At 61.8% G+C, this 26,589-nt stretch overlaps 3 protein-coding genes across 4 annotated transcripts in view; 2 read left to right on the top strand and 1 right to left on the bottom strand.

Moving 5' to 3' along the window:
- RAB10 (RAB10, member RAS oncogene family) overlaps window positions 1-3,841 on the top strand; it is a 49,463-nt gene extending 45,622 nt beyond the window's left edge. The window contains exon 6 of the mRNA XM_040058071.2: window positions 1,774-3,841. Within this exon, the coding sequence (XP_039914005.1) occupies window positions 1,774-1,857 (84 nt within the window). The 3' untranslated portion in view covers window positions 1,858-3,841. The remainder of the gene's footprint in view (window positions 1-1,773) is intronic.
- A 5,052-nt stretch (window positions 3,842-8,893) lies between these two features.
- Window positions 8,894-17,158, top strand: GAREM2 (GRB2 associated regulator of MAPK1 subtype 2). Of its 2 annotated transcripts, none has more exons than XM_040060267.1 (6): window positions 8,894-9,018; window positions 10,279-10,419; window positions 12,028-12,158; window positions 13,265-14,359; window positions 14,820-14,986; window positions 16,086-17,158. In XM_040060267.1, the coding sequence occupies exons 1-6, from the start codon at window positions 8,907-8,909 to the stop codon at window positions 16,921-16,923; spliced, it is 2,484 nt and encodes an 827-aa protein (XP_039916201.1). In that variant the 5' UTR covers window positions 8,894-8,906; the 3' UTR covers window positions 16,924-17,158. The 2 variants fall into 2 exon arrangements, with proteins under 2 accessions (XP_039916201.1, XP_058276018.1); XM_058420035.1 differs by lacking the exon at window positions 8,894-9,018 and adding an exon at window positions 9,489-9,762.
- A 1,462-nt stretch (window positions 17,159-18,620) lies between these two features.
- The window catches only part of HADHA (hydroxyacyl-CoA dehydrogenase trifunctional multienzyme complex subunit alpha), a 30,359-nt gene continuing 22,390 nt past the window's right edge, over window positions 18,621-26,589 (bottom strand). The window contains exons 14-20 of the mRNA XM_040060266.1: window positions 26,492-26,578; window positions 24,885-25,025; window positions 23,679-23,747; window positions 22,576-22,771; window positions 22,117-22,231; window positions 21,194-21,339; window positions 18,621-19,147 (exon numbers count right to left, since the gene is read on the bottom strand). Of these exons, the coding sequence (XP_039916200.1) occupies window positions 19,002-19,147; window positions 21,194-21,339; window positions 22,117-22,231; window positions 22,576-22,771; window positions 23,679-23,747; window positions 24,885-25,025; window positions 26,492-26,578 (900 nt within the window). The 3' untranslated portion in view covers window positions 18,621-19,001. The remainder of the gene's footprint in view (window positions 19,148-21,193; window positions 21,340-22,116; window positions 22,232-22,575; window positions 22,772-23,678; window positions 23,748-24,884; window positions 25,026-26,491; window positions 26,579-26,589) is intronic.

Here is a 26,589-nt window from a genome sequence, read left to right as displayed (position 1 = left end):
TGCTGGGCCTCCATTCCCTTTCCCAGCTCCCTCAGCCTCTGCTGGGGCTCCATTCCCTTTCCCAGCTCCCTCAGCCTCTGCTGGGCCTCGATTGCCTTTCCCAGCTCCCTCAGCCTCTCCTGGGGCTCCATTCCCTTCCCAGCTCCCTCAGCCTCTCCTGGGGCTCCATTCCCTTTCCCAGCTCCCTCAGCCTCTCCTGGGGCTCCATTCCCTTTCCCAGCTCCCTCAGCCTCTCCTGGGGCTCCATTCCCTTTCCAGCTCCCTCAGCCTCTGCTGGGGCTCCATTCCCTTTCCCAGCTCCCTCAGCCTCTGCTGGGGCTCCATTCCCTTTCCCAGCTCCCTCAGCCTCTGCTGGGGCTCCATTCCCTTTCCCAGCTCCCTCAGCCTCTCCTGGGGCTCCATTCCCTTTCCCAGCTCCCTCAGTCTCTCCTGGGGCTCCATTCCCTTTCCCAGCTCCGTTCCCTTCCCTGCACACGCTCCAGCCGCTCCAGGTCTCTCCTGTCAGGAGCTGCCCCAGCCACTGGAGGTGCCCCAGCGGTGCCAGCACAGGGGACGGGCACTGCCCTGGCCCTGCTGTCACCCAGGGTTGTCTCCATGGGCTGTAGCAGACCCCTGTGAGCCCAGAGCTGCTGGTGCTGCTGTACCCGTGGCCGTGACCTCTGTGATGAGTACAGAATCCATCAGCCTCCCCCGGGTGTCACTGAGGTGTTCCCGGGCTGGATCCCTGCGTGGCTCCGGGGCCCTTCCCGTGGGTGGTTGTCGCCCCACGTCCGAGGGCTCGGCGTGCACAGAAACCCCTGTGCTGGAACATTCCTGCCTAGGAGCAGGTGGTGGAAGCTCTGTGGAGCTCCAGACACACGGCTTGGCCAACCCTGACACTCGTGTTCCTGTTCCTACACAAGTGAACCCCATCCCCAGGCTGTCCCATCCCTGCCTTCCTCCCTCTCCCGTGGGAATAACGTCACCCAGTTGTCACTGCAGTTTTGTCGTGTCTCGATGGGGTTTTGGTCATAAACAGGGTGAAACCCCCTGGCTTGTGGTGAGCAGGAGGTTGGGCTACAATCCATACCAGCCTTTGGGCCTTAAATCTTCATTTTTGGCCTCTGTCATTATCCCGGGGGTTCTTTTGCAAGGCCGTGACAAGGAGAGTTAAAAAAGGAGTGTGGAGACTGGAGTGTGGTGAGGGTTTAGGTTCCTTTCCAGCCAGCTGGGAGTAGATGTTGGTGTTGGATCAAACCCACAGGAGTGAGGTTTTGGCTCTGGTGTCACCAAGTTCCGTCCCGTGACAAGGAGGAGCCTGTGTCCCCTCTTCCTCGGGAGCAGGGAGCGGAGGCTGGGAACAAACCCAGTTTATCCATAAAAACCGTGGGGTTTGGAGGTCATTAGGTCACAGAATCTGAGTTCAGCTCGTGGTGTTTGTAGGCTGGGATTTCCTTACTCCACCAAACCCAGCGTCGGCTCTGTGTGCAGGACCTAAAATACTTCCGCTTGACTTTGGATTGATCCCAGTTCAAGCACCGGCTTTTTCCCCAGCTTCCCAGTTTATTTAAACCAAACCAAACCAAACCAAAAAACCCCCCCAAAACAACAACAACAACTCCTTAAATTGTTTTTTCCCATTAGTGCTGGCGTGGGGGGAGGATTCCCTGCATTTCTGTGGAGCTCTTTGTGCACGCTCCGTTCCCGGGCTCCTCTGATGTCGGTCCTCGCGGGCTCTGAGCGTTTTCCCGGGGACCTCCAGAGCTCTCTAACTGTTCCCTTGTTCCCTTGCAGACCCCTGTAAAAGAGCCCAACAGTGAAAATGTAGATATCAGCAGTGGCGGTGGGGTGACGGGCTGGAAGAGCAAGTGCTGCTGAACCTTCTCCTCTCTCACCAATCGCCATCCACCGCCGCCCCCTTTTTTTTGTTTTCTCGCTGCAAAAACAAACCACTCTGCCCGTTGTTTTTTTTTTAACCCAAAACCGATGGGATTTTGGTTTTTTGTTTTGTTTTGTTTTGTTCCTCATCTTAACGAGCTCCTGCCTCCCCTTGGTTTTCCGGCTAGGACGGCTTTGCCTACTCCAGGTTTTCTCAACACGTGTATAGGAAATTTCATCTCCGCCACTTGGTTTCCGTGTCCCTGCTCAGCTCTCACCGCTACGTTTGGGTTGTATTATAGTCCCGTCCCTCCTGCCATTAAACCCCCCCAGAGCAATCATACTCAACTCTCTTCTGCAAATTGTCTAAGAATAAAGGTTAGAATTAACAATTGATTTTGTACGACAGTGGAATTTTCTGTCACGGATCATGTGCTTGAGTCACCGTATTTCTCTAGATGCATCAGGCAAGAGCCAGGAAAAAAAAAAACTCATTTTCGCCTTGAGTCCGTGAGTGGGGTTTCTTTGTCCTGTGCCTTATGTGGAAAAAGGAACTTTTATTTTCACTTTATTTTCTCTTTTCTGGTGGAAGCATGTGCAGGAGACATCCCATTCCCCCCGTGCCATTGAGTCCTGACCTCTGTAGTGGTTGCTTTCTGTAACGTTGGTGTCACGCATCGAGGACAAAGGGTGGTGCAAAACAAAAGCAAACTCCATGTAACCTGCTGTGTCTCCTCTTGGCAATCCCGCCGTTCCCAACTCTTCCTGCTGCCATATTTTTTTTTTCCCCTCACTTTGCCTCTCTTCCCCTTTTTTTTTTTATTTTCTCCTTTTTTTTTTTTTTCCTTCTTTTTTTTTTTTTTTTTTTTTGCCTGCATGCCGCTTCGATTTGCGTTTCTCCACGGTGTGTGATGTGTTAACGGAAAGGATGGCAACGCGGTGTGTTTGCCAAAAAAAAAAAATGAATATAAATTTAATACAAAGCACTGATTTTAGCTTCCGAGGTAAAAAAAGATGTCGAGATTCCTACTAACCCCCCCTAGGCCTGTCCGTCACTAGTGATCCCCTCCTCCCGCTAGCCCCGGCCTTTCCCATATGGAAGAGTTACTTGCATGCACTAGTTTCTATGGAGGGTGATTGTGGTCGTCTATTTTCTGTGTATGAATATAACCTGGATTCCCAAACTGACAACAAGTTCATTTAACACGAGCTTCCAGCTTTCTGTCCCCTCTCCCGGGGCCGCGGGGCCGGGCCCAGGCTGAGCGGAACCGGATGGAAAGGGAAGGAAAGGAAAGGGAAGGAAACAGCCCGGAGACGCTTGAATTTATTCCCTGCCTGGAACAACTTCCCGCTTTCCAATGGCGCTGGGGGATTTCTCCCCCGGGGGATGGAGCTGTTCCAGCTCTCCCAGCCGCTCCTGTCGCTGTCACCCGGCTGTGCTGGCCCTGCTGTCATTGTCACCCGGCCGTGCTGGCTCTGTCCTGCACTGTCACCCGGCCGTGCTGGCTCTGCTGTCATTGTCACCCGGCTGCGCTGGCTCTGTCCTGTCTGTCACCTGGCTGTGCTGGCTCTGTCCTGTCACTGTCCCCTGGCCGTGCTGGCCCTGTCCTGCCTCTCCTGTCGCTGTCCCCCGGCCGTGCTGGCCCTGTCCTGCCTCTCCTGTCACTGTCCCCCGGCCGTGGTGGCCCTGTCCTGTCGCAGGAGTGTCCCAGCGCCCCGGCTCCGCCGTGCACCAGCCGCAGGTCCCGGCCCCGCTCCGCTCCCGGCCCCGGCCCCGCTCCGCCCTCGCCGCTAACGCTGAGTGAATTTTGGAATGAAATGACGGTGTTTTAACACGGGACTCGTGCTCCGGAGCGGGGGCTCCCCCAGGTGTCTCCCTGTCCCTCTCTATTCGGCATTTTGTCCCCGTGTGGGTGTTAACCCTTCCCAGGCGAGTGGCTGCTGGGGTCCGGCTGAATCTGCACTTTTCTAACGTGATCAAAAAGGGAAAAAAACTAAAAAACACAACAAAACGGCGAAATCTACATCGAGGGGTTGGTGATTTTTTGGTATAATCCTCCTTTTAAAGGTGAGCTTTATTTGCTCCCTGCGTGTGACCCCTTTGTAGACGCTGTGCCCGCTGCAGGCACAGGTGGAGCCCGGGCCACTCGCTGGTGCCACTCTCTGGTGCCACTTTCCGGTGCCACTCTCTGGTGCCACTCGCTGCCCCCTCGTCCCTCCCCGACAGTAAAACTGAGCTGTTTCTATCGGGTCTATTTCTGTCCTGTCCAAGCTCGAGCTGCACCCGCGGGCTCAGGCGGGGCGAGGCCGCAGCACGAGTGGGTGCCGATGCTGAAACAGGTCTAAAAAAAAACCCTAAAAAAAATTTAAAATAATAATAATGACGATGATCGTGTCGGAGGAGTTTGCAGTAACTCGATGTCTGCCGGTATCTCAACTCCCTGCTAGTTCCAGACCGAGTTAGTCCGAACTAACAAAGGCCAAAGCTCAGCTTGGAGCCCCAGCCCAGCCCTGTGGAGTAGAGAGGTGTCAGCAGCCCCTCCGTGCCCCCGGCCCCGCCCGCGGGGGGAGCTCGGCGCTGCCCTTTTTGTCACCAAAAACAAACAAAAAAACCCCCCCAAAAAAGCGTTAAAACGATGAAATTGGTCCTGCTAAACCAAACCTGAGCTTGGCTCTGTCCCACCGCCGTGTCACTGGCCGGCGTCGCCGCGGCGCCTCGTGCCCTCGGACTCGGACAGCGGAATCAAACAGCATCAAGGTCTTGGATTAATTCCCATGCCGACGATTTTTTACTTAATCTTTTAATATTTTTGCTACTCCACTCTGGCTTTTTATTTAAGACACATTCTTTTGTACCACTTAACTGTATCAAATTGTATAAAAGATCACTGTCCCATTTCTTGGTCGTACCAAGAGCAAATAAAAGCTTTTATAAACTTGCAGTGGTGACTTCCTGGGCCCCTTGAATTCCCTGTGGCTCCGCTGGGAGTGAGCCTGGAGGAGGAGGTGGATGGGTCCCTCCCAAACCTTCTGGCCACCAGGATGGCTTTGGCTGGGGTAGAGCTGTTCCCGCTGCCTTTTCCAGAGCTGCCCGTGGCGTTTTCCCAGGGCGGGACGCTGGGAATTGCAGGGGAGGCTCCGAGGCTGCCCCGTCCCCACGTGGAGCCCCCCGAGGGTGGGGGGAACACCGGGCTTGGGGCTGTGAGCTTCTCCTTTGGGGTTCTGCTGGCACAGGAGCTGTGCCAGCGGTTTTTGGGAGGCAGCCTTGGCTGGGGAGCGGGGCTGGCTGTGCCCGTGCCCCTCTGCACCCGCCCCTGCCCGGTTCCTGCAGCCCCGGGGCATCCGGGGATGTCCCCTGCAGCAGAGCCCGGTGAGGGACGGTGACAGCAGAGGTGACATTGCTGCTGCTGCCCTCCCTCTGCTGCCGTGTCCCTGTCCCCACAATGTCACTGCTGCCACAGTGTCCCCAATGCCACTGTGTCCCTGTCCCCACAGTGTCACTGCTGACATGGTGTCCCCACTGCCACAGTGTCTCCAATGCCACCGTGTCCCTGTCCCCATGGTGTCACTGCTGACACGGTGTCCCCAGTGCCACAGTGTCCCCAGTGCCATGGTGTCCCCAATGCCACCATGTCCATGTCCCCACAATGTCCCTGTTCCCACTGTGTCCCTGTCCCCACGGTGCCCCTGTTCCCACAGTGTCCCTGTCCCCACGGTGTCCTTATTCCCACGGTGTCCCTGTCCCACAATGTCCCTGTTCCCACAGTGTCCCTGTCCCCACAGTGTCCCTATTCCCATAGTGTCCCTGTCCCCACGGTGTCCCTGTCCCCACGGTGTCCCTATTCCCATGGTGTCCCTGTCCCACAGTGTCCCCACAGCCCAATGTCCCCGCTGCCATGATGTCTCTGTCCCACAGTGTCCCTGTCCCCACAGTGTCCCTATTCCCATAGTGTCCCTATTCCCACAGTGTCCCTGTCCCCACGGTGTCCCCACAGCCCGATGTCCCCACTGCCATGATGTCCCTGTCCCACAGTGTCCCCACTGCCACGGTGTCCCCGTTCCCACAATGTCCCCAATGGCATGGTGTCCCTGCTGCCATGGTGTCCCGGTTCCCATGGCGCCGGTATCCCGGAGAAGTTGTTTTTGTGGGAATAAAGCTGCCAGTGTGTCATGGCCGGGTCCCCGGGAGGGGACGGGGCCGTGGGGGAGCAGCTCAGCAGCCCCAAATCCTGCCCATCCCGGGCGCTCCCGCGTGGCAGCCACCCATGGGTGGGGGATTTGGGGGAGAGCTCCCAGGGGAGGGGGGCGGCAGGGACCCAGTGTCCTGCCCCTGTCACCCCCGCAGTGAGGTTTGGGGTTTCCCCATCCTCCTCCTCCTGCATCCTCCTTGTCCCCACCCCGGCTCCATCCCCGTCCTGTCTCTATCCTGTCCCTGCTCTGTTCCACGCGTGCTCTTCGCTGTCCCTTCTCCTCTCCTGCAGCTCCTCCCTCCCTTTCCCCACCCCTGCTTTCCCTAAAGCGGCTCCGTCGTTTTCCCCGTTCCTTCCCCATCCATCCCTGCTTCATCCCATCCCTGCTCCTGCTCCATCCCTTTCCCTGCTCCTGCTCCATCCCTTTCCCTGCTCCTGCTTCATCCCATCCCTGCTCCTGCTCCATCCCTTTCCCTGCTCCTGCTCCATCCCATCCCTGCTCCTGCTCCATCCCATCCCTGCTCCTGCTCCATCCCTTTCCCTGCTTCTGCTCCATCCCTTTCCCTTCTGTTCCATCCCATCCCTTTCACTGCTCCATCACTTTCACCGCTCCATCCCTTTCACTGCTCCTGCTCCATCCCATCCCTTTCGCCGCTCCGTCCCTTTCACTTCTGTTCCATCCCATCCCTTTCACTGCTCCATCACTTTCACCGCTCCATCCCTTTCACTGCTCCTGCTCCATCCCATCCCTTTCGCCGCTCCGTCCCTTTCACTGCTCCATCCCTTTCACTGCTTCATCCCATCCCTTTCACTGCTCCATCCCGTCCCTGCTCCTGCTTTATCCCTTTCACAGCTCCTGCTCCATCCCTTTCCCTTCTGTTCCATCCCATCCCTGCTCCTGCTCCATCCCTTTCACTGCTCCATCCCTTTCACCGCTCCATCCCTTTCACTGCTCCTGCTCCATCCCTTTCACTGTTCCATCCCATCCCTGCTCCTGCTTCATCCCATCCCTGCTCCTGCTCCGTCCCTTTCACTGCTCCTGCTCCATCCCTTTCCCTTCTGTTCCATCCCGTCCCTGCTCCTGCTTTATCCCTTTCCCTTCTCCTGCTCCATCCCTTTTCCTTCTGTTCCATCCCTGCTCCTGCTCCATCCCTTTCACTGCTCCTGCTCCATCCCGTCCCTGCTCCATGCCGTCCCTGCTCCGCCCTGTCCCGCAGCTTCTCCTGGTGCTCGGCTTGGGGACCGTGACGGGCCAGGGGACAGCACAGGGTCACACGTCCCCATGGCCGCGCACTGGCCCTTGCAGGCACCGGCTGCTTCCTCCGCTCCTTCATCCTCCTCCGCCCAGTCTCCGGCGGCCCGGGGAGCGGGGATGCGGCCAGCCAAGGACCGGGGAGGGGGGGTCCGGACGAGGCGCTCCAGAGCTTCTCCACCCCCCGGGCTGAGTGACCGAGGGGTGCGGGGCCGCTCCTGGTCCCGCGTCGGCAGCTCGGGGTGCGGAGCCCCGCTCGGGGTGACGGCGATGTCGCTGCCGAGGGTCCCCCCGACTGCGATGTCCCTGACCCCCTCTCCCGGTGCCGTTTGTGCCCCGCGTCTGTGCGGCAGCTCCGGGCCGGGGCGTCCCGGAGGGGACATCGGGGTGTGGGGCGGCATCGGGGTCCCCCCGTCCCGCTCGGGTCCCCTGTGCTCCCCGCAGCCCCCGCTTGGGACCCCCGGCAGGGGGACGGGATGGGGGAGGGTCCCCGGGGCGCCCCCCGCCCCTTCCCTCGGCGGCCAGAGAGAGCCGAACCCCCGGGACCTGAGCGAGCCGGGACGGAGCCGCCACCCTCAGCCCGGGACACCCCCGGAGCGGCCCCGGCGGGGGAGGCCCGGTCCTGGGGGGTGCCGGTTCCGAGGGTGCCCGATTCCAGGGGATGCCCTATTCCAGGGGATGCCCGGTTCCGAGGGTGCCCGGTTCCGAGGGTGCCCGATTCCAGGGGATGCCCGGTTCCCAGGAGATGCCCGGTCCTGGGGAAGGTGCCCGATTCCAGGGGATGCCCGGTTCCGAGGATGCCCGGTTCCGGGGGTGCCCGGTTCCCAGGAGATGCCCAGTTCCGGGGGATGCCCGGTTCCGAGGGATGCCCGGTCCCCAGGGGATGCCCGGTTCCCAGGGGATGCCCGGTTCCCAGGAGATGCCCGGTTCTGGGGAAGGTGCCCGATTCCAGGGGATGCCCGGTTCCGAGGGTGCCCGGTTCCGAGGGATGCCCGGTTCCCAGGGGATGCCCGGTTCCGAGGATGCCCGGTACCGAGGGATGCCCGGTCCAGGGGATGCCCGGTTCCGAGGGATGCCCGGTTCCGAGGATGCCCGGTACCGAGGGATGCCCGGTTCCCAGGGGATGCCCGGTTCCGAGGGTGCCCGGTTCCCAGGAGATGCCCGGTTCCGAGGGATGCCCGGTTCCGAGGATGCCCGGTTCCGAGGGATGCCCGGTTCCGAGGATGCCCGGTTCCGAGGATGCCCGGTTCCGAGGGATGCCCAGCTCCGAGGGTGCCCGGTTCCCAGGGGATGCCCGGTTCCGAGGGTTCCCAGTTCCGAGGGATGCCCGGTCCAGGGGATGCCCGGTTCCGAGGGATGCCCGGTTCCGAGGATGCCCGGTTCCGAGGGATGCCCGGTTCCGAGGGGATGCCCCGCACGGGGGTCCCCGCCCGCCGCCTCCTCCCCCGCCCCCGCCGGGGGGGTTCCGCCTGCCGGGGCGGGCGGGCAGGAGGGGCCGGGGGCGGGCGGGGGGCGGCTCCTCCTGCCCCGCTCCCGCCGCCCCCCGGCCCCGGCCCGGCGCTGGCGGCGATGGAGCCCGGCCCGGGGCCGGCCTGAGCCGCGATGCGATGGAGAAGCTGGCGGCGGGGCTGGCCCGGCTCCGCTGGAGCCCCGCGGCGCTGCCCCTCGACGCCATCGTCAGCCAGTGCCGCCTGCCCACCCTCGTCTGCCTCGGGCAGGGTGAGCCCGGCGCGGGGGGGCGAAGTCTGGAGGGACGAGAAGGAGGAGGGAGGGAGGGAGCGATGGGGAGGAGGAGGAGGAGGAGGAGGGTGGGAGGAAGGCTGGAGGGACCAGGGGAGGGAGGGAGGGAGGATGGAGGGACGGAGAGTGAGGCTGGAGTGATGAGGAGGAGGGAGAAAGGATGGAGTGATGAGGAGGAGGGAGGGGTGGAAGGCGGAGGGATGGGGAGGGAGGGAGGAAGGCTGGAGAGTGAGGACGAGGAGGGAGGGAGGTTGGAGTGATGAGGGAAAGGGAGAGAGGAAGGACGAAGGGACCAGGAAGAGGGAGGGAGGGAGAGTGGAGCGATGAGGAGCAGGGAGCGGCGGAGAGTAGAGGGATGGGGAAGTGAGGAAGGCTTGAGAGTGAGGAGGAGGAAGGGAGGAAGGCTTGGAGGGAGGGATGGGGAGTGGAGGGAGGAAGAGGAGGATAGGAAAGATGGAGAAGGACCGGAGAAGTGAGGAGGAGGTGGAGGGAGAGAGGGGAGCTGGAAGGGGGAAGAGCAGGATGGAAGAGGCTGAAGGGATGAGGAGGAGAAAAACTGGAGGGACCAGGAGAAGGAAGGAGCCTGGAGTGCTGAGGAGGAGGGAGAGAGAGAGGGAGGGAGGAAGGCTGGGGCCAGGTGAGACCGAGCTGCTGTCCCGGCTCCGGGGCTGCTCTGGTCGGATCCTCCCGAGATGGCGGAGGCCGGGGCTGCCCCTCAAGGCGGTGAGGGGAGGAATGTGACGGGGGGAAGTTGTGGCTGCTCCCGCTGCCCCCAGTTTTCCCCCCTGTCCCCGCTCCCGGGTGACACCCGGAGGGGCCGGGAGCCACCGTGTCCCCTCCGCACCCTCCCGGGGACACAGCCCAGGCTGAGTGGGGAGCAGGGGGGACCCCGGCGTGGCCGCGTCCCCTGCTCAGGACCCATCCCGGCTGCAGCGGGGTGCCGGGGGCCTCGGGGGGGTCGGGGGTCCGCGTTTCTGGAGCGCTCCCGGGGGTGGCGGTGGGGGAGCCCGCGCCGGCCCCGACTCAATAAACTTCTTGTTTGCGGCGGCCGCAGCTTTTCAGGGGGGACAAAGAAATTGTTTCCTGGGCAACTGGCGGCTCTTGGCAGCGGCACCTGCTCATCCCTCGCTCCGTCCGGCCGGGCAGCGGCGCCGGGGGGCCGGGGGGGGCCGGGGGGGCCCGGGGGGGGCCGGGGGGGGCCGGGGGGGTGGCGGTGGTGACAGCGCCGTCCCCCCGCAGGTGAGCGCGTGGAGGGGGTGACAGCCCAGGACGTGCTTCTGGTCCACTCGTGCCGGCAGTGGACCACGGTGACAGCCCACAGCCTGGAGGAGGGGCACTACGTCATCGGGCCCAAAATCGACATCCCGCTGCAGTACCCAGGTGTGGGGCTGGGGACAGGGGGGACAGCGGGGACAGAGGGGGACACTGGGGACAGAGGGGACACTGGGGACAGCAGGACAGTGGGGACAGAGGGGACAACGGGGACAGTGGGGACAGTGGTGACAGTGGTGGCAGCGGGACAACGGGGATAACGGGGATAATGGGGACAGAGGGAATGGTGTCCCTGTGCCAGCAGAGCCGGGACCTGTCCCCACCCTCACTGGCTGGGGCTGCTCCAGTAAGGTCCAGTGTGGGGTAGGAGATGCTCTGGTTTGGGGGCTGCCCTGGCCCCAGAGGAGCTGCAGGGGATGGGATGGGATGGGATGGGATGGGATGGGATGGGATGGGATGGGATGGGATGGGATGGGATGGGATGGGATGGGATGGGATGGGATGGATGGGATGGGATGGGATGGGATGGGATCCATGGGATGGGAGAGAGATGAGGATGGGGTGGGGAAAAGGGACAGGGGTGAGCTGGGATGGGATGAGGAAGGGATGGGGACAGGGAGGGTGATGAGGATGGGCTGAGCTGGGGAGGAGCTGGGACAAGGATGAGGATGAGGATGAGGATGAGGATGAGGATGAGGATGAGGATGAGGATGAGGATGAGGATGGGGATGAGGATGGGGATGGGGATGAGGATGAAGATGAGGATGAAGATGAGGATGAGGATGTGGATGGGGATGAGGATGAGGATGGGGATGAGGATGAGGATGAGGATGAAGATGAGGATGGGGTTGGGAATGGGGATGAGGATGGGGATGGGGATGAGGATGAAGATGAGGATAAGGATGAGGATGAGGATGGGTTGGGGCCGGCAGCGCAGACGAAGGTGCTGAGCTGCCTCTGCCGGCAGCCGGCAGAGCCTTAATGACCCCTCTAAGTGCTCCACGGCGGTAATGAGTCCTGCTAATAAATAAATCATGGGAAATGGAGCGGGGGAGGGGTTAATCACCCGTCCCACGGGGGGTGCACGGGGGCTGGGCACTGTGTTAACAGCGTCCGGGGGCTCGGCCGTGCCCAGCGGTGCCCCGGGACGTGCGGCTGAGCCGGCTCCAGCCTCGGGTGCCCCCAGCGCCGAGCGAGGAGCTCTGGTGTCCCAGGGATTAAAATTCCCCTCAGGTCCCGTCCCCGATGCCGGCGGCGGTTCCGCTGCGGCTGCGGCTCCCCCGCTCCCGCTCCCGCTCCTGCCTCTCCCAGCTCCTCTCCCGGGGTCTCTCCCACCCGGGGTTTGGGGTCACTGTGCCCTGGCGGGGCTGGGACGGGATTTTTTGGGGTAACAGGGACCCCTTGCTGCTCTGGGGGCGTCCATCCATTCACAGGAACGCTTTTGGGGGTGTCCCTGCAGCTCTGGGGGTGCCCAGCGGCGTCGCTGAGACCCCCCCCGTGTGCCCCGTGCCTTGTCCCACCCAGAGACCCCTAGGTGCTGCCGGAGGGGGGGTTCAGGCTCAGGGGATGCTCTGGGGTCCCCTCGCAGCACTTGGACACTGGCAAAGCCCACGGGGGTGTCCCCAGAGCTGCCCTGGGACCCCGGGTGGCTCTGAGGGGCTGCACCTCAGCTCCCTGCCGGGGGTCGGGCTCCTCTCACCTCGGGGGTCCCCGCAGGGAAGTTCAAGCTGCTGGACCAGGACCGGGACCTCCGCGAGCCCGTGCAGTATTTCAACAGCGTGGAGGAGGTGGCCAGCATCTTCCCGGACCGCATCTTCGTCATGGAGGCCATCACCTTCAGCGTGAAGGTCCTGGGGGACAGCGGGGGACACGGAGGGGACAGCGGTGGGGCAGGAGGGGAATGTTGGGGAATAGGGGAGAGGCAACGGGGACTGGGGGGGGTCGGTGGGACATCAGGAGAGGACGGTGGGACAGCAAAGGTGGGTGGTGGGACACCAGGGGTGAGTGGTGGGATTGTGGGGGGTGTTGGTGGGACAACGCTGCAGGGTGGTGGGAATGAAGGGGGGAGTGTGGGAAAGCAGGGGTCGGTGCTGGGACAGCAGGAGAGGACAGCGGGACAGCAGGGAGTGGTGGTGGGACCACCTCGGGATGGTGGTGGGACATCAGGGGATGGTTGTGGGACATCAGGGGATGGTTGTGGGACATCAGGGGATGGGTGTGGGACATCAGGGGATGGTTGTGGGACATCAGGGATTGTGGCAGAGCATCAGGGATAGTGGTGGAATTTCAGGCATAGTGGTGGGATGTTAGGGGATGGTGGTGGGACCTGACGGTGGTGGAATTTCAGGGATTATGGTGGAGCTTTGGGAATAGTGGTGGGACATCTGGGACAGCGGTGGGACATCAGGGGTAATGTTGAGGTGTCAGGGATGGTGTTTGGACATCAGGAACAGTGATAGGACATCAGGGGCAGTGGTGGGATGTCAGGGGTAGCGTTGGGGTGTCAGGAATGGTGGTGGGACATCAGGAATCATGGTGGGACATCAGGGGCAGTGGTGGGATGTCAGGGTTGGCAGTGGGACATCAGGGGCAATGGTGAAGCATCAGGGGTGGTGGTGGGACATCAGCGATGGTGGTGGGATGTCAGGGGCAGTGGTGGGACATCAGGGGTAGCATTAGGGTGTCAGGGATGGTGGTGGGACATCAGGGGCAGTGGTGGGACATCAGGGGCAGTGGTGGGACATCAGGAATCATGGTGGGACATCAGGGGTAGCGTTGGGGTGTCAGGGACGGTGGTGGGACATCGGGGCAGTGGTGGGACATCAGGGGCAGTGGTGGGACATCAGGGGCAGTGATGGGACATCAGGGGTAGTGGTGGGACATCAGGGGTAGCGTTGGGGTGTCAGTGCCCGGCGCGGGGCCGCGGGTGCCACCTCGGGGCTGTCGCGGCCAGGTGGTGTCGGGGGAGTTCAGCGAGGACAGCGAGGTTTACAACTTCACGCTGAACGCGGGGGACGAGCTGACGCTGATGGGCCAAGCCGAGATCCTGTGCGCCAAGACGGTGAAGGAGAAGTCGCGCTTCAACAGCCTCCTGCGCAAGCTGGGCAAGGCGGCGCCGGCGGCGGGGGCGCGGCAGGTGAAGGGCAAGATGCCGTGCCTGATCTGCGTGAACCACCGCACCAACGAGAGCCTGAGCCTGCCCTTCCAGTGCAAGGGCCGCTTCAGCACCCGCAGCCCGCTGGAGCTGCGCCTGCAGGAGGGCGAGCACACCATCCGCAGCATCATCGAGAAGGTGCGGCTGCCCGTCAACGTGGCCGTGCCCAGCCGGCCCGCCCGCAACCCCTACGACCTGCACGCCATCCGCGAGGGCCACTGCTACAAGCTGGTCAGCATCATCTCCAAGACCGTGGTGCTGTGCTGCATCCTGCGCCGGGAGGAGCTGGTGCCTTTCCACTTCCTGCTGCTCACCGACATGCCCCGCTTCCAGCTGCCCGAGGGGCTGCTGGCCGGCGACCCGCAGCTGGAGAAGCTGCTGCGGGACAGCGCCGCGTATTGCCGCGACCGCTTCAACCCCGACGAGTACTCGCGGGCCGTGCGTGAGGCCAAGCCGGACTTTCTGGAGGAATGTGCGAGCCCGCGGCGCTTGCGGCTCTGCCTGCCCGCCTGCGGCCGCGAGGAGCTCAGCCGGCCCCTGCAGCGCCTCTCGCTCTGTGCCTGCGGCTCCGGGGGTCCCCGGGAGCCCCCCGCCCGCTGCCAGGGAGCGCGGCGCACCCCGCGCCCGCCGCTGCCCGACTTCCCCGAGCCCGACCGGGAGTACGTGACGCCCGACTGGGCCGAGCCCGAGTTCAGGACTCAGGAGCAGCCGGAGATTCCCTACGAGGAGCTGTGGAGCAATCCCGGCCCGGAGGGATGCTGCGAGCCCGGCAGCGCCGGCGGCCGGCCCGACCTCGTGTCCTTCGGGGCCGTCGCCCCGCTGGGGTCCCCGCACCGCCCCGGGGACGAGCCCCGCGGGGACACCCCGCCCCCGGTGCCGCCCAAATCGGAGGCGGTAAGAGCCCGGTGCCGTCCGCAGGGATGCGGAATGGCATCGCAGGGGTCCTGGCGGCCCGGCTCCCTCGCTGTCCCCTGAGGTCCCACCCCGACTCTGCTTGGTCACCCGAATCCTCAGACCTCGGTTCCCCAGGGCTGCCCATCTCCAGACGCTCAGGGACACCCTCGTCCCGCGGTACCCCCGCTTCCCCGGGGCTCTCTGCCCCACCGAGCGCCTGAAGCCCTTGGGATGCCCGGGCTTCCCTACACGATGGGGTACCCAAAATCTCATCCCCCTCTTCACCACGGGGTACCCCAATATTTTGGTCTCCTCGCACCGTGGGGTAGGAGGGCCCCAAGTGTCCCCACCCGCATGCAGACCTTCGTATCTCGGGCAGGACCGAGCCCCCCATCACCCCCTCGGGCCTCGGGGATCCCCGGCTCCCCCCGGGGCCCTGACGGCGCTGTCCCCGTTCCAGGTGAAGGAGGAGTGCCGGCTGCTGAACGCGCCCCCGGTGCCGCCCCGGGGCAGCCGCCCCCCTGCAGCCCCCTGCAGCCCCCCGGCCGCCCTGCGCTGCCCGAAGCTGGCACCGGCGCCCTCGCCCAGCCCCAGCCTCTCCTACTACTCCTCGGGGCTCCATGACGGGTGAGTGGCTTCGGGGGACACCGGAGTGGGTGGGGGGGTGCCTGGAGCCCAGGGGTGGGGACACCGAGGCGGGGTGAGGGGGACACCGAGTCGGGGATGGTGACACCGAGTCACCGAGCCGGGGTCAGGGGGACACCGAGCCGGGCTGAGGGTGACAATGCACCGGGGTGATGGTGACACCGAGCCGGGCTGAGGGTGACACCGCACCGGGGTGATGGTGACACCGAGCCGGGCTGAGGGTGACAATGCACCGGGGTGATGGTGACACGGCACCGGGGATGGTGACAGCGCACCGGGGTGAGGGTGACAGCGCACCGGGGATGGTGACAGCACACTGGGGTGACAGTGACACCACACCGGGGTGAGGGTGACACCGCACCGGGGTGATGGTGACATGGCACCGAGGATGGTGACACCGCACCGGGGTGACGGTGACACCGCACCGGGGATGGTGACAGCGCACCGGGGTGAGGGTGACAATGCACCGGGGTGATGGTGACACCGAGCCTGGCAATGGTGACACCGCACCGGGGTGATGGTGACTCCGCACCGGGGTGACAGTGACACCGTACAGGGGTGATGGTGACACCGCACCGGGGTGATGGTGACATGGCACCGAGGATGGTGACACCACACCAGGTTGACAGTGACACCACACTGGGTTGACAGTGACACCGCACCGGGGTGACAGTGACACCGCACTGGGGTTGGTGACACCGCGCCGGGGATGGTGACACCGCGCCGGGGTGACAGTGACACCGCGCTGGGGTGACAGTGACACCGCACCGGGGATGGTGACATCACACGGGGGTGAGGGTGACATGGCACCGGGGATGGTGACATCGCACTGGGGTGAAAGTGACACCGCACCGGGGATGGTGACACCACGCCGGGGTGACAGTGACACTGCACCGGGGTGACGGTGACAGCACACCGGGGTGAGGGTGACACCGCACCGGGGTGAGGGTGACATGGCACTGAGGATGGTGACACTGCACCAGGGTGACAGTGACACCGCACCGGGGTGACGGTGACACCGCGCCGGGGTGACGGTGACACCGCGCCGGGGTGACGGTGACACCGCTCTCTCCGCCCCCAGCTCGGCCCCGCGGAGCGGCAGCCCCTCGCCCTCGCCCGACGCGTACTCGCTCTACTGCTACCCCTGCACCTGGGCCGACTGCAAGGCTGCCGAGTCCCCCGGGCGGCCGCTGCCCCCCGCCCAGCCCGCGCCCGGCTCCTGGTCCGACCCCTGGGCGTTCCCCGAGCCGGGCTCCGGGCCGGGCAGCGGCTGCTCCACGCCGCTGCTGGGGTCCGAGCCCCCCCTGAAACCTTTCCGCAGCTGCCCTCGCCTCAAACCCCCGCACCCCCAAAAGCGCTTCGCCCCCTTCGGAGCGCTCAACCCCTTCGCCGGCTCGGCCGAGTGGCCGGAGAGTCCCGAGTGGTCCAAAGCGCCTTCGGCCCCGGCCGCTCCCTCCTCCTCCTCCTCGCCGGAGCCTTTCGCCCCCGCCGAGGAGCCGCCGGCCCCCTCTCGGCCCCCCAAGGGCTTGGACGGGGACGGCATCGTCATCCGGGGGGCAGCCCCGCTGAGAGGGGCCGAGGGCGTCACCCGCCTGTACCTGGCGCAGGGGGTCATCGAGGTGCCACCGGCGGCCCGGGGCGACGGCGCTGCCCCCCCGGCCGCCCCCCGGCCCAGCGGGGACGGCCCGGCCTGGCTGCCCCCCGCCGACCTCTCGGCGCTGTCGCTGGAGGAGGTGTCCAAGTGCCTGCGCTTCATCGGCCTCTCGGAGGACGTGGTGAGCTTCTTCGCCCGAGAGCGCATCGACGGCAGCATCTTCGTGCAGCTCAGCGAGGAGATCCTGGCCGACGATTTCCGCCTCACCAAGCTCCAGGTGAAGAAGATCATGCAGTTCATCAAGGGCTGGCGTCCCAAAATCTAGTGCCACGCCCCGGGGAGGGGTCCCCCAAAGTCACCTGGGGCGCGGCTCTGGGTGGCCCCGCTCCCGTCCCTCTCATGCTGCAGGTTCTCCCCCCTCACTGCCCAGCCCTCCTCTCCTTCCCGTTTTAACACTGGACAGTAATTTTGGCCCCAAAGGGCTGGAAAACACTGGATTTTGCGTCGGCTGGTTTAACTTAATCCTTGTGGATTAGCGTAATAAATGTACGGGAGAGTAATGAGCCCCCGGAGAAGGTCCTTGCTCGGGGAGGAGGGGAAGGATGGAGGCTCTGAGGGGTCTCTCCTCTCCTTGCAGACCCTTCCCATCTCTTAGGGAGGGATTGATGTCCCCCTCCTAGAGCAGATGCTGCTGTCAGAGCTGTTCCTGGGGGGATCCCAAGCCCCCCTGGCCTGAGGGATCCCCAGGCACATCCCTGCACGCAGCGGCACCCCAAGGCCCGGCTCCCTGACTTCCCCAGGAGGGCTGAAGGGATGTTACCAGCCCCATGCCTTCCCCAGCACCCAGCAGAGGCACATGAGATGATGTCTTGGCCCAATTTGGGTCTGGGAGCTTTGAAAGACACCGAGAGGTGACCTGAAGAGCAGCAGCGTTCAGCTCCTGGCCCAGGGCCTGCCAGGGAGCAGGAAAGGAAGGGGGGGGGGGGCAGTGACAGGTGCTGGGAGGTTTAAAACCTTTTAGTTTAACTTGATCTCTCCCCACGGGGGCCCCTTCTGGCCTTTGGCTGCTCGATCTGCAATTACAGGCAGGTCCATCTGCCAGGATCACCTGCCAGGATCACCCCAAGGCAGAGGGAGCTGGAGGCTCCTCAGAGCCCTGAGTGATGGCAGAGGCTCCTCAGAGCCCTTGAGTGATGGGAGAGGCTCCTCACAGCCCCTGGGTGATGGCACAGGCTCCTCACAACCCCTGGGTGATGGCACAGGCTCCTCACAACCCCTGGGTGATGGCACAGGCTCCTCACAGCCCCTGGGTGATGGCACAAGCTCCTCACAGCCCCTCAGTGATGGGAGAGGCTCCTCAGAGCCCCTGGGTGATGGCACAGGCTCCTCACAGCCCCTGAGTGATGGCACAAGCTCCTCAGAGCCCCTAGGTGATGGCACAGGCTCCTCACAGCCCCTGGGTGATGGCACAGGCTCCTCACAGCCCCTGAGTGATGGCACAGGCTCCTCACAGCCCCTGAGTGATGGCACAAGCTCCTCAGAGCCCCTGGGTGATGGCACAGGCTCCTCACAGCCCCTGGGTGATGGCACAGGCTCCTCAGAGCCCCTCAGTGATGGGAGAGGCTCCTCAGAGCCCCTGGGTGATGGCACAGGCTCCTCAGAGCCCCTGGGTGATGGCACAGGCTCCTCACAGCTCCTGAGTGATGGGAGAGGCTCCTCACAGCCCCTGAGTGATGGCACAGGCTCCTCACAGCCCCTCAGTGATGGCACAGGCTCCTCAGAGCCCCTCAGTGATGGCACAGGCTCCTCAGAGCCCCTGGGTGATGGCACAGGCTCCTCAGAGCCCCTCAGTGATGGCACAGGCTCCTCAGAGCCCCTGGGTGATGGCAGAGGTGACAATGCTTTGTCCTGAGCTGCTGCCATCCTGCCCCTCCGTGGGACCCAGCACACCACAGACACCACGAGAACCAGTCAATCCTGACTCGAGCCGTTCCTTCAGGGAAATGGGAGGAGAAGCAGGAGTCCAAACCCAGGAGACAGGGCTTTATTTTTGGTGGATGTTTCTGGAAAGGCAAGGCCTCGGCTCCAGCCACATGCTGGATGCTACTGGCCAGACTGGGAGCTCTGGAGGCCAGGGCACGGAGGTGAAGGCAGCAGGAATTCCCGCCCCCAGGCCCAGGCTGGCACGGGACGGACGTGCCCAACACACAGCGGCTCATAAGGCACTTGAAATGACTACAAAGCCATGAGGCAACCTGCTGCCCCCTCCCTCCTTCCTTCCTTCTTTCCTTCCCTCCCTCCCTCCCTCCCCCGGGAGCTTTGGTGATTAACCTAACGGAGAACGGGGTGCTGCGGGGAGCCGGGGCCCGGCTGGAGGAGCTGTCGGGGTGTCACCAGGCCACCTCACTGGTGGAACTTCTTGCTGGGGCTGTTGGCGTGGTCCAGCAGGAGCTGGCAGGGTGTGAACTGGCTGCCGTACACGGCCTCGTACTTGCGCAGTTTGTCCACGAGCTGCCGGGCGCCGTAGGAGTCGGCGAACCTGAAGGGACCTGTGGGGACAGGGACAGTGTGGGGACAGGGACACAGAGCAGGGACAGGGACAGAGTGGGGACAGAGACACAGAGCAGGGACAGGGACAGAGTGGGAACAGGGACACAGAGCAGGGACAGGGACACAGAGCAGGGACAGGGACAGAGTGGGAACAGGGACACAGAGCAGGGACAGGGACAGAGCAGGGACAGAGACAGAGCGGGGACACAGACAGAGCAGGGAAGAGAGCAGGGGACAGACACAGAGCGGGGAGAGAGCAGGGGACAGAGACAGAGCGGGGAAGAGAGCAGGGGACAGAGCAGGGGACAGGGACACAGCGGTGACAGGGACAGAGTGGGGACAGGGACACAGAGCAGGGACAGGGACACAGAGCAGGGACAGGGAGAGAGCAGGGAGAGAGCAGGGGACAGAGACAGAGCGGGGAGAGAGCAGGGGACAGAGCGGGGACAGGGACAGAGGAGGGAGAGAGCAGGGGACAGGGACACAGAGCGGGGACAGGGACAGAGGAGGGAGAGAGCAGGGGACAGAGCAGGGGACAGGGACACAGAGCGGGGACAGGGACAGAGGAGGGAGAGAGCAGGGGACAAAGCGGGGACAGGGACAGAGTGGGGACAGAGCAGGGGACAGGGACACAGAGCGGGGACAGGGACAGAGTGGGGACAGAGCAGGGGACAGGGACACAGCAGGGAGAGAGCAGGGGACAGAACAGGGACAGAGCAGGGGACAGGGACACAGCGGGGACAGACAGGGACACACAGCGGGGACAGGGACAGAGGAAGGAGAGAGCAGGGGACAGAGCAGGGGACGGACACAGAGTGGGGACAGGGACACAGAGCGGGGACAGGGACAGAGGAGGGAGAGAGCAGGGGACAGAGCAGGGGACAGAGTGGGGACAGGGACACAGAGCGGGGACAGGGACAGAGGAGGGAGAGAGCAGGGGACAGAGCGGGGACAGGGACATAGCGGGGAGAGAGCAGGGGACAGAGCGGGGACAGGGACAGAGGAGGGAGAGAGCAGGGGACAGGGACACAGAGCGGGGACAGGGACAGAGTGGGGACAGAGCAGGGGACAGGGACACAGCAGGGAGAGAGCAGGGGACAGAACGGGGACAGAGCACAGGACAGGGACACAGCGGGGACAGACAGGGACACACAGTGGAGACAGGGACCGAGTGGGGACAGGAACACAGCGGGGACAAGAAAGGAGATGCACCAAGGTGCCTGGAAGGGTCCCAGCATCCCATGGCTTTGTCCCATTCACTCTTCTCCCCAGGGTAAGGCAGATTCTGCCCCCTGCTCACCTGAGCTGGGCAGAGGCACTTGAGTGCTGGGGACAAGCTGGGACATGGATAATCCATGGAATCATGGATGGTTTGGGTGGGAAGGGACCTCAAAGCCCAGCCCTGCCCTTCCATGGTCCCAGGCTGCTCCAAGCCCTGTTCAGCCTGGGCCTGGACACTGCCAGGGATCCAGGGGCAGCCACAGCTTCTCTGGGCAATGTGTGCCAGGGCCTCAACACCCTCACAGCCTAGAATTCCTTCCCAATATCCCGTCTAAGCACGGGAAGCCATTCCTCATCGTCCTGTCCCTCCAGGCCTTTGTAAGAAGTCCCTTGGGGCCGCTCCCTCAGTCTGAATTTGGCTCAAGGAGGGAAATCACTTCAGGCACGTGCCAGAAGCATCACCTCGGGTCCAAGAGCCATTGGTGAACTCCAGCAGCAGCAGCAAGAGAATCATCAGAATCATGCATCAGAATCATGGAATTATTTAGGGTGGAAAAGCCCTTTGAGACTGTCGAGTCCAAACAGCAGTGCCAAGACTACCTCTGTCCCAATGTCCCCAAGTGCCACACCCACAGGGCTCTTAAATCCCTCCAGGCATGAGGATTTAAAAGCACAGCTGATTGCCATAAAGGAATTATTCCCAATATCCAACCCACACCCTCCCCGATGTCGCCTGAGGCCATTTCCTCAACGGAAAATGCCAAACCTGGCTTTCACTCCTTGCCAGCGGCTTTGGAGCCCAAAGGCCAGCGCAGAGCACTCACCTCCCAGGCAGGGCGGGAAGCCCAGGCCGAAGACGGCCCCGATGTCGCCCTCCACGGGGCTGCTGAGGATCCCCTCCTGCAGGCACATGGCCGCCTCGTTCACGAAGCGCGTCACCAGGCGCATCTGGATGTCCTCGTCCGAGCAGCTGCGGGACACAGCCTGTGAGGGCTGGGCAGGGACAGCACTGCCAGGCCAGCACAGCTGGGACAAAGGGCCGGGCCAGGGCTGGGAGTGGTTGAGGATCAGGGCTAAGTTTTGTGATATATCCTGAAGCAGGCACTAAGAACCACGGAATGGCGGAGGTTGGAAGGGAGCACTGGGGCTCCTCTCGTCCGACCTTTGTACTCAGGCAGGGTTTCCTGGAGCATGGCGCGCAGGATTGTGTCCAGATGGATTTGGAATAAAAAGTAAGGGCTTGATCAGCCTCTGTGTTCAGCAATGTCATGGAATCACAGAATGGTTTGGGTTGGAAGGGACCTTAGAGCTCATCCAGGGCCACCCCTGCCATGGCAGGGACACCTCCCACTGTGCCAGGCTGCTCCAACACAGCCTTGGGCACTGCCAGGGATCCAGGGGCAGCCACAGCTGTGCCAGGGCCTGCCCACCCTGCCAGGGAACAATTCCTGCCCCAAATCCCATCCAGAAGTGGGAAGTCATTCCCTGTGTCCTGTCCCTCCAGTCCTTGTCCCCAGCCCCTCTCCAGCTCTCCTGGAGCCCCTTTAGGCCCTGCAGGGGCTCTGAGCTCTCCCTGGATCCTTCTCCTCTCCAGGTGAGCACCCCCAGCCTGGCTCCAGAGGGGCTCCAGCCCTGGAGCATCACATCCCTCAACACCACCCGCTGCACCTCGTGCTGCTGCTCAGAGCACGAGGAGCTGGGCAGGGCCTGGGCCAGCCCCAGCCTTCCCTCACAGCCAGGCACTCACACGTCAGGATTCGCCGGCACCCTGAACTTGGCCAAGATCTCATCCATGCCGGAATTCACGCTCCTGTTCTTCACTCCCTCCTGGTACACGTAGAATCCTTTCCCTGCCTTTCGACCTGCGGGGATCAAAGCAGACAAATCAGCTCCTGCCACGTGTCCTGTTTCCTCCTGACCCCTTGGATCTTGTTTTGTGACTGCTGCTCCTGCTCGGGGAGCAGATCCTCCCAGCACTGTGCACCTCAGCAGGGACAGAGGGAAAGGAACCCAGCTCCACCTGACCCCTTGGCAAAACACTGCTGCTGTGCCAGGCCACAATTCCTCCTCTAGATCCAACAGCACCACTGCTTCTCTGGGGGGATTCCCGCCCCATTCCCAGGGCTGCTCTCCCACTGCTCTTGCCTGAGGCAGGAGAGGCAGATGGAGGGGACAGCCTTTAGCTGAAAACACCTTAGCAGCTCACCCAAGAAGCCTTTCTGCACCATGAGCTTGAAGAGGTCGATGCTGCCCCCTCCGAAGCGCTGCCCGAAGGCCTTGCCCAGGTCCTCGGCCACGTGTGTGGCCACGTCCACGCCCACCTCGTCGATCAGCGTGGCCGCTCCCACCGGGAAGCCGAAAGCCGTGGAGATGGAATCCACTTTCTTCGGGTCAATGCCCTCCTGCAGGGATTGGAGTGAGACATTAAATTTGAAGAATTAGGGATTTTTAGGAAAGTTAAGATAGTAAGCTGCTGAATTAGCTGAAGTAGATAGGTAAGCTTTGTTTGCAGTTAACAGAAGCTGGATCTTAGATAAGCTATCCTGGATCTTAGTAACTCATTTCTTGTCAGCTTTATGTTTGTGTAACTGTGCTTGTAATGAAAAACAAAATGTGGTAAATAGGACATAAGACAGCTGCAGATTTCCTGCTTAAAGGACCCACTGAACACAGGAAACTATAAGTTCTACCAAGGATTCATTTGTCATGAATGCATTGAAAAGGTAGAAAGGTCAGGATGAGGAAGACTCATCTTACTTCCTCATTTTGGGTGAGCCCTCCCCAGAATAGACCCCCGACTCATTTTAGGAAACAAACTACACATGCTTAATAGCCTTTTTAGCCAATTAGCATACGAAGCGAGGAATGGGAGGTGACAGGGGTATGAATATGTATTTGTATTTTGGGTATTCAACACTTTGGTAAATAAAAGGCTTTGTAATTACCTGTGAATCTTGCAGCACGTATTAGGGAAATATCCCACCCTGCTGCCTGGCCGTAATAAACACAAACTTTCTAACTTTAAACTGTTAGAGAGTTTTTGTCTGTCACAGTTGGGTATCGATACTAGATCTGCACATGTATTTCTTTAATAAGTCAGGAGGGGAAGTGATGGGATCTTGGGATGAGCTCCTGAAAAGCCAGTGTGGGGCAGAGAGCCCAGCTCCAGTAACTGACTGCAAACAGGAGCCAAGAGCAGGCTGGGCACAGCCACAAGAGCCAGGGCTGCTGACCCACATCCTCTCCTGTCCACACCCAACGCAGAGGAGATTTCCATGATTGTCTGGGGGATGCTGATGGGACACTCACCTGGAGAACTCGGACCACCTCGGACAGCATCGGCCCCAGGCACCTGGTGGTGTAGAATCCAGGCCCATCCTGGGGAAAAGCAGGGAGGCAGGTGAGCTCTTGGCAGCACCACAACTGTTATTCACTGCCCAGGCTGCAGTTCACACACCCCAAACCCCATCTCCTACACTCTGCCACTGACTGCTAGAACAGGTTTGTTTTTGTTTTTTTTTTCCTCCCTGTAGAGCTCAGCAGTGTTTGCAGGCTTCCATGAACTTGCTCCCTGCGAGTTCCAATCCCAGTGCTTTTATTTGAACCAGTGCCTGCAAGGTCCAGAGCAGGCTGCTGCTTCATCAAACCCAACAGGCTGGTGAGGGAAAGGGTGCTCAGCACAAGGAAAACCAGAGTAAACCAGTGTGCTGGCTTTGCACTGATTGAAGAAAAGCTGTGGCAAAACCAATCTGCGGCTAGCTTTGAATATTGAAACCTGAAACCACTACAGCCAGGTGTTCCACCTCTGCTGCTCCCCACAAAGTCAGGAAGCAACGGATGAGCTGCAAACTGCCCTTCAGGGAAGCAGCAGGGTCCTCACTGGTCTGGAGGTGCCCAGAGCACTTTCTGACAAGCCAGTTTTCCCAGCTACAGGAGAGATGTGCTCAGCATCACTGGCAACCTCAGGAATCAGGAAAGAAGACAGGGACACCTCCCTCTGTCCCAGGTTGCTCCAAGCCCTGTCCAACCTGGCCTTAGACAATTCCAGGAATGGGGCAGCCACAACTCCTCTGGAACCTGTGCCAGGGCTTCCCCACCCTCCCAGGGAACAATTTGTCCCCAATATCCAATCTAAACCCACTTTTCTGTGTATTCCTGCTCCTCTCCCTCAAGATTTAACCCAGGCAGAGAGGTGCTCCTGCTCACTGACCCTCTGTCCTTGCAGCCTGCCAGGGAGCTGAGGTGCTGACAGTCCTGCTCTGCCTGGGATGCCCTGGAAGCTGTGTGGGGCAGGAGTGCCAGCTCCTCGTGCTGGCCCTGCACCTGTGCCTGGTGGCTTTGCACGGCTGCTCCGAGGGACACGTGAGGATCATCTGGGCATCATTCTGACCTCCCTTTTCACTTCTCAGAGGAGCAGCCAATGCCAGTGCGTCCACAAACATGTTTCACCCTCCCCACAGTGCACAAACCCTTTCATTTACTACCCAGCCCCTGCTGTGTGCACTGTCCCCTCACCTTCACCACGATGACCACTTTGCCCTGTTTGAGGCCAACAGCAACAGCAGAAGCCGCCGTGTCCTGGGAGGTTTTGTCCGTGGTGATGATTTCCAGCAGCTGCATCTTGTCAACAGGGGAGAAGTAGTGCATCCCAATCACCTGGCAGAGGGAAGAGCTGGGTTCAGATGGGTTCTGGCTCCCAGAGGAATCAGCTGGGCAAGCTGAGTGCAGAGGGAAGGCCAGCAGGGGCTGCAGGGCCCTGAGCACACTCTGTGTCCCTCCATGACAGGAGTGCTCTCCAATTCCCTTCCCTCCTTGGTTTTCCCAAGGACACAACACACGCAGAGGAGCTCCTGCCTTCGAGGTTTAAGGTACAATTTTTCCAGGACCACTTCACAGTCTGGCAGCCAAATCTGCTTGGGAATCCCTGAGGCAGGAGAGGAAAAGATGGGCACGGTGTGACCTGGAGGAGCACCTGAGCTGCTGCTGTGTCTGCTGGGCTCAGACTGGAGCGGCCCTCAGGGACTCTCCTGAATGCCTTTGGTGAAGAAGTGAATTTAAGGATGTGAATGCCTTCGGTGAAGAAGTGAATTTAAGGATGAGAAGGCTTCCATCCAGAAGCTCATTACGGAGGGAAGTGCAGCCTTCCCCCGGGAGCAGCGTTTAGGCGGAGATTATCCGGCTGTGTGCCTCGCTTTCTGTGCGGGACCACGCCACCAGCGTGTCACCTTCGCGCCTCCTGCCAGCCACGCTTGGCACCAAGCCCTGCCTAAGTCACGGGCGCCTTGCTGAGTTGCAGGCTGCAAGACTAATTAAAGAGAATGCGCTAATTAGTTAAGTGACTTCCTCTGAGTTTCCCCGCTAAGAGCCATCACAGGAGCAATTTGAACAGCGAGAGGATGTTATTTGCAAGGATGAACAAATGAGGCTCAGCTGGCAATCTGGATGGAACACAGGTCCCACAGCAAATGAGGAAGGGGCTCAGCAGGGTGACAGGAACCTCCAGCAGGTCACCTGATGCTCACAGGCACCGCAGGTACCCAGTGCAATGCTGCCTCAGGGCTGGAGGAATCAGCGCTCCTGCTCACATGGACTGAGGCCGGAAAAGCCCTGCAAGATCATGGAGTCCAAGCTGTGCCTGATCCCCACCTTGTCACCAGCCCAGAGCACCGAGTGCCACATCCAGGAATTCCCTGGATACCTCCATGCATGGGGATTCCCATGGGCAGCCCCTTCCAATGCCTGACTACTTTTCCCAGGAAGAAATTCCTCCTGATACCCAAGCTGAACCTGCCCTGGAACAGCTGGAGGCCATTTCTTCTCTTCCTCTCCGTTGTTCCCTGGGAGCAGAGCCCAAGCCACACCTGGCTCCAACCTTCCACAGCTTCTCTGTGCACCAACACCTTCTGATATTTGCTGACCTGTCCCACCACCACGCCCCTTGGGATGAATCCACCTTCCCCTCCCTCCCATCTGCCCCCAGATCAGGAGCTCTTTGCTCCAAGCTTGCACTGGGAGCAGAGGATGAGCTGTGCCACACCCTGAGGAGGGAGCAGAAGGCCTCTAAAGCAAAGCCACCTCACCAGGGACAGCTCTGTGCAGGGCACGTGGCCTTGGGGACTCACCTTCTCAGGCCTCTTGCTGGCAGCAGCGATCTGGCTGATGGGGAGGGCAGAGGTGTTACTGGCAAAGATACAGTGAGCAGGGATCACCTGGAGGGGAC

The sequence above is a fragment of the Hirundo rustica genome, chromosome 3 (assembly GCF_015227805.2).
Source record: "Hirundo rustica isolate bHirRus1 chromosome 3, bHirRus1.pri.v3, whole genome shotgun sequence".
Lineage (NCBI taxonomy): Eukaryota > Metazoa > Chordata > Aves > Passeriformes > Hirundinidae > Hirundo > Hirundo rustica.
This window is presented reverse-complemented; position numbering and strand designations above follow the sequence as displayed.